This window comes from Vigna radiata, chromosome 7 (assembly GCF_000741045.1).
Source record: "Vigna radiata var. radiata cultivar VC1973A chromosome 7, Vradiata_ver6, whole genome shotgun sequence".
Lineage (NCBI taxonomy): Eukaryota > Viridiplantae > Streptophyta > Magnoliopsida > Fabales > Fabaceae > Vigna > Vigna radiata.
In genome coordinates, this window is record NC_028357.1 from 25743450 (window position 1) to 25749133 (window position 5684).

The following is a 5684-nucleotide window of genomic DNA, read 5'->3' on the forward strand; positions in this document are numbered from 1 at the left end:
ATTACAAATTATCAATAAAAATTTATTGATGGTATTGATTATCAAATACATTATTAATGCATATATTTGCTAATAATACAAATTTTAATTTATTAATATAAATATCTATTAATAATTTAAATTCTAAAATCAGTCAATAAATTTTGGTTTATTGATGAATTTGTTTCTATCAATAAAAATTTGTTGATAATTAAAAAATTTCTAACCTTAATAAACAAATAGATAACCAAATGATTCTCTTCCAAAGGGATTCCAACAAACCTTGCAAGAAAATTGATCACGCTTGTAACTTTATTCTCGCTCGTGAGAACATCGGGAAACCCTTCCAAAACGCTGGAAAACAAGAAAATGATGTCGGGCGCGTTGAGCTTTATGGAAGGGTGGAAGAAGCTGACGAAAGTGGAAGGAATGTGAGACTGAAAGAATTTGAGGATTCGGAAAGTAAGAAGGTTTTGAAAGTTTGAGGGAGAGAATGATAGGGAACAATTGACTTTTGGAAAAGAGTGATTGAGTTTGTGAAAATAAAAATTAGAGGAAATTGAGAAATAAATACAATGCCTAATTTTGGACAATGGTATGATAATTAAGAGATTAACAATTATAAACTTCAAAAAAATCATAGAACTATAAATCCAGAAAACCATATATCCATTTTGAATCTTTTGAAATTTAGAAATCAATGTCACTTGAATCAACCAAAAATAATATCTACAGACAAAATATGACCAAAATAGTGAGCAAAGTTAAAAATATAAAATTAAAATAAATATATACAATGAACCTAATTTATTATTATTATTGAAAGAAAATTATGTAAAAATTAAAAATAAAACATATGAAAAATTCAATCATTATAAAAAAAAAACTATAAGTATATGTATAAAATATGTGTCATCAACTTTATCATATCCCCTAAAGAAAACTTTTCCTTTCTGATGTACATGTTGAAGAAGATGCTCAAAAAAGTATGGAGATTCAAAATGGAAAAGGTTGAATCCAAAGGAATAGAAAGAACATAAGGAAAAGTGTATATGTTATGACTGCAAGAAATTTGGACATTATACATTAGTGTGTCAAAAGTAGGACAAGGAGAAGAACAATAAAGAGGAAAAATCTCATGATGGTCTCATGTCTACACATCATCATAACAATCTCATGATGACAATGATGATATGTTACACAATCATTTGACGAAAATATCTCTAGTACTTCCCAACCTTTTGAAACCTTAAAGAGGAATTTATTACAATTGTGACTAAGAAGCCTGAGCTTAAGCACTGTGTGAAACACTATGGGAAGAGAATAAGATTCTTAAACAAAATTTTGAAATTAAAACACATCTTTCAAAAAGCTAAAAGTGGAAGTGATTTTGAAAACCGAAAGTCTTCAAGTGCCATAAGTAGAAGATGTCAGATACATCCTTCATCCAACATAAACATATATTCCCTAGTAGATTATATCAGAACCTTCTTCCTCTTCATCTAAGAATCTATAAAGAGTTATCATATAGTATATATTCTTAGAACACAAGTTTTAATTTTGATTGAAATTTCTGTAGAAAGAAAAGAGAAAGGATGATCCTGATGCAGTGTGAGAAAGAAGATTTAGTAGTTCATAGAACATTGTATTTGATAAACAGCAGGCAATATAAAGATGAGTACATTTCATTCCATCTTAAACACAAAATTAGTGGCTTGAAAAACCACCACCTGAGATGGAAATGAAAAGAATCTAGAAATCAATGCAGGGTGCATAACTCAAACACATAAAGAAACAACAGAAAGGTTGCACAGAAGAACTGAGACCCATTTATTTGTTCAGAATTGAATGTCAATTAATGTAGGCATTATTTTTGGCTAGGAAAGAGGAGCTCTATGGGGAGCCCCCTTTCTTCTGCTTCCAAGAGAGATGAAGAAGCCATTTGTGTTCTGCTTGTTGTTGTTGTTGGCCATGCTAGTGGTAGCCTCAGAGGAAGTGGGGACAAATTGGGTATAGCAATCAACACTTAGACCCTCAAACTGCAAAAATGTAAGATCAGATTCAATAATGCTTCACACCCAAACCCTCACATCACATACCATGTGATCAACCTGCTGCAATTACATACAATTATTTTTCTGTGGGCCGACTACAACCTTCTTTTTCATCTTCACAATTGTATCTTCTTCTTCAACTATGGTTTTAGACTCATCACCAGAAACATTGTTTATCTTCTTCAACTTTTCAAGACAACAATATATACTATTCTTAGTTGGTGTTTCAACTTTGTTCTTGTATATGATAAAATCATTAAGATGATACCATGAAAAGTTAAAAATAATTATTTATTATACTACTTTCTTTGAAAAAAATGTGTGTTTTGTTTTCTCATTCTCATCATACTATAATCATTTTTCATTGTTTGTAAGAAAAAGTCAGAGAAAGATATACCTTTAGGAATAACTAAAAAGTTTAGGAAGAAAAGAAAAAGAAAGTTTGGTGAGACCTACATAGAAAAAAATCTCTTGAAGTGATATCATTATATATGTTGAAAAGTGAAAATTTTGTGGGATCCATTAAGAAAATGTCATATATACCATCTTGTTTTGGATTATATAAATATATTAGTAGGACCTTATGTGTCATTATAATATATACACACTCACACTTCTGTTTGTTCCACCTCTTCCATAAACCTTCCACTCATATAAAATTTGATTCACATTTTTTCATTCATTTTACATCCACTTTTGTTTTTTCCTTAAAAGGTCTTATCATTTAAAAAAGCAATAAAAGAGTAATTAGTTTGGTAATGAATATCTATAATTTTAAGACTACAATTAAAAAATATAGATGCAATCTATTTCCAAAGAAAAAATACCTTTTTTTTTTTTATCTTGGTTTTGATAAATTGATGCTGGGTACACAAAAATGTCATGAACTTGAAGAAGAGAATAGTGTATATGCAAAGAATACTTTCTGGATTTTGCAATGGACATAAGTAATTAGTTTGACTAAAAGAAGAAAGTGCTCTTCACAGCAATTATGTTTGATGTTGTACTTGATATAATTGATTAGAAAATGGTAGCTCATGTTAGAAGAGCATGATGTGCATTTAGTTAAAGAAAGTGTTGACCAGTAATTTGTTTGTAAGAGTCAATAGGCAAAGAAGAAAAATAAGGAATTGAAAGAGAAGAAAAAGAGAAAGAGAGAGAGAGAAAGAGAGATAAACAGTGACATGAGACAAAAACCTTGCATGACAGAGAACAGAAGTGAAAGGGCTCCTGAAGAATCCTGTCACAAGTGCAGCAAGTGTTGGCAGTGCCTTTAAATGACCTTGACTGTGGCCTCTGATTTAAGAATATCACTTTGGCACCGTTAATGGTGTATGGCTGCCATCCAATTCAAACCATCTATTACGTTAAACTCATTCTAATTATTCATGTAATTATCGTTCACTTTTCACACAAGATACTGTGTTAATTTTGCTCATTAGTGAAACTTTTTTATTTTATATATTTTTTTTATGGCAGATAAGGTTATGTGATTTCTTGAAAAGAGTTACGTTTGTCCGACCTGAATATTGGCGCAATCGACGAGCTTTTCTAGATCACCCAATCGAACCACGTCATGGTACACATACCTTCTCACCTATACAAAATGACATCAAAAACCTCCATTAGTTTTTGCATCTCACACGCACGAACATGAACATGCATGAATGCACACATATTATTAAATAATAATTCACATTAATTCGCTAACGAAAAACACAATAATGGCTTTGTGTACGTGTGAGTCTTAGTTGAATTTGAATTTGAATTCAATGGGAGAGAGACTCCTCTACAAAAATAAATAAAATTAAAGAAAAACATTTTTAAAAATATTATAAATTAGTTTAATTTATGAAAAAAATTACTTTCTTTTTTATCTTCTATATTCTTCTCATTTAAACAAAATGTTAAAGTACTTTACTACGGGACATTTTGAAAACAAATTAATTATTTATCTCTTCAAGTTATTCTACTTTGTCTCTATTAACATGTTTAGAATCTGATTACCCATGATAAAGTTTAAACAGAACAAATAATCATTCCTAGGAAATCTTATTAAACATAGGAAGATTAGAATTGAACTAGACTGTGGTGAATACTATTAATTTAGAAGAAGTTGGGCGAAGATGTATAAATAATAATAATAAAGTATAGAGACACAACGGGAATTGAGAACAACTTGGTCAAAGCTTTCGCTTTCAATGAAAGGAACAGCTGAGGAACCTTTACAGGAGAAAATGGATAAAAAAGAGATTTTCCGTTTATGTGACAAAAACCAAAAAACCAACAAGTGAAAATCAAACAAGACATGGTGAACCCTTCTGGGAAAACATGTATAAATGTATGCATATAGACATTTATATGTGTGAAAACAATAAATTCATGGAGACAACATTCAATTTTTCGAAAAACAAAACTCAATGGCTTTTAAGTAGAAAATAAAGTTCAATGTACAGAAAGAATTAATGAAAGAAGTTGAGACCAATTTCAATTTGGTAACTCTTTTTTTTTTATCTTTTTCTTTTTTGAAAACATCAAAGTATAAACTAGCACAAACAGATTCTAGCAAGACACACTGTGAATTCCATTGACAGATAGAATAGAAAACAAAGAAAAAGACACAGAATCTTACTTTGTAATTGTATGTTTCAGAAAGTGATGAACTCTTTATTGCAGTCATGCAAAGGGATTCCCGATTCCCAAACATCCCACAAGATTCATGTTAAACTTTTCCATATAAGTTTATCTAAAGAGGTTGAAAATTTGGTTAAAAATTCACTTCTGAAATATATATGAAACTTTCAATATCTGACAGTCATCTTGATTATTCAAGGGATAACAAAAAGAAAAGTTACAAGAATCAAAGAAAAAAAGTATCAGAAATTCTCCAGAAGTGAAAGTGAGTAAAAACATAATGATAATGAAAGAAAAGAGCACATGCAAAGCAAGATCCAAGTCAGAAGAAGGATAAAAAGAGCACATGCAAAATCACCTCAAAGGAACAAGTAGAAAAAGAAAGTGAAATTGTGACGATGATGACGATGATAGTTAAACTGATACCTGGAGAAGAGAATGGGAACGGTGAGAAGGGAGACAGTGGGGGCAGATGCTAAGGTAACAGTGCAAGCAAAAGACGTTCTTCTCGTTCTTCTTTTGATTCTGGTGGACCCCACAGTTGCCAAAGAATGTCTCAGCCATAAGCTTCTCTAGCCATGCAGGTTTCACATTCATGTTTCCTCCACCAGATGATGCTTCACTGCAGCCACTGCCCTTCATTGATCTTTGATCCAAACCACCACCCTCTCTCTCTCTCTCTTTCTTTTTTTTTTCTCTCTCTCTTCTCTTCTACTTTCTCTTAAGCTCTCACTACTCAATTGCCAATCCTCTATATACATCTACTTCACTCATGGATAATAATTTTAAATTAATCTCCCTCTCTCTTTTACTCCGCCATATATAAATATATATACATATATTTTCCACAATTATTATATATTATTTTTATTATTATATATGCCTTCATTAACAACAATTTTAGCTAATAAATATGCACACAAAATGAAAATTAAACAACAGTGTTTAAAAGTTGTTTTTAATTTTCTCCTAAGAAAAGATATTTTTAAAATCAACCAAACATACAAGTGAAATGGC

The 5684-nt window shown here is 30.6% G+C and overlaps 1 protein-coding gene across 1 annotated transcript; it reads right to left on the reverse strand.

The window, feature by feature from the left end:
* Window positions 1–1632: 1632 nt before the first annotated feature.
* LOC106766226 (uncharacterized protein At3g50808) lies at window positions 1633–5405 on the reverse strand. The gene is made up of 4 exons (XM_022783288.1): window positions 5094–5405; window positions 3556–3630; window positions 3231–3371; window positions 1633–2018 (listed from the first exon to the last, which is right to left on the reverse strand). The coding sequence occupies exons 1-4, from the start codon at window positions 5307–5309 to the stop codon at window positions 1857–1859; spliced, it is 594 nt and encodes a 197-aa protein (XP_022639009.1). The 5' UTR covers window positions 5310–5405; the 3' UTR covers window positions 1633–1856.
* Window positions 5406–5684: the final 279 nt, after the last annotated feature.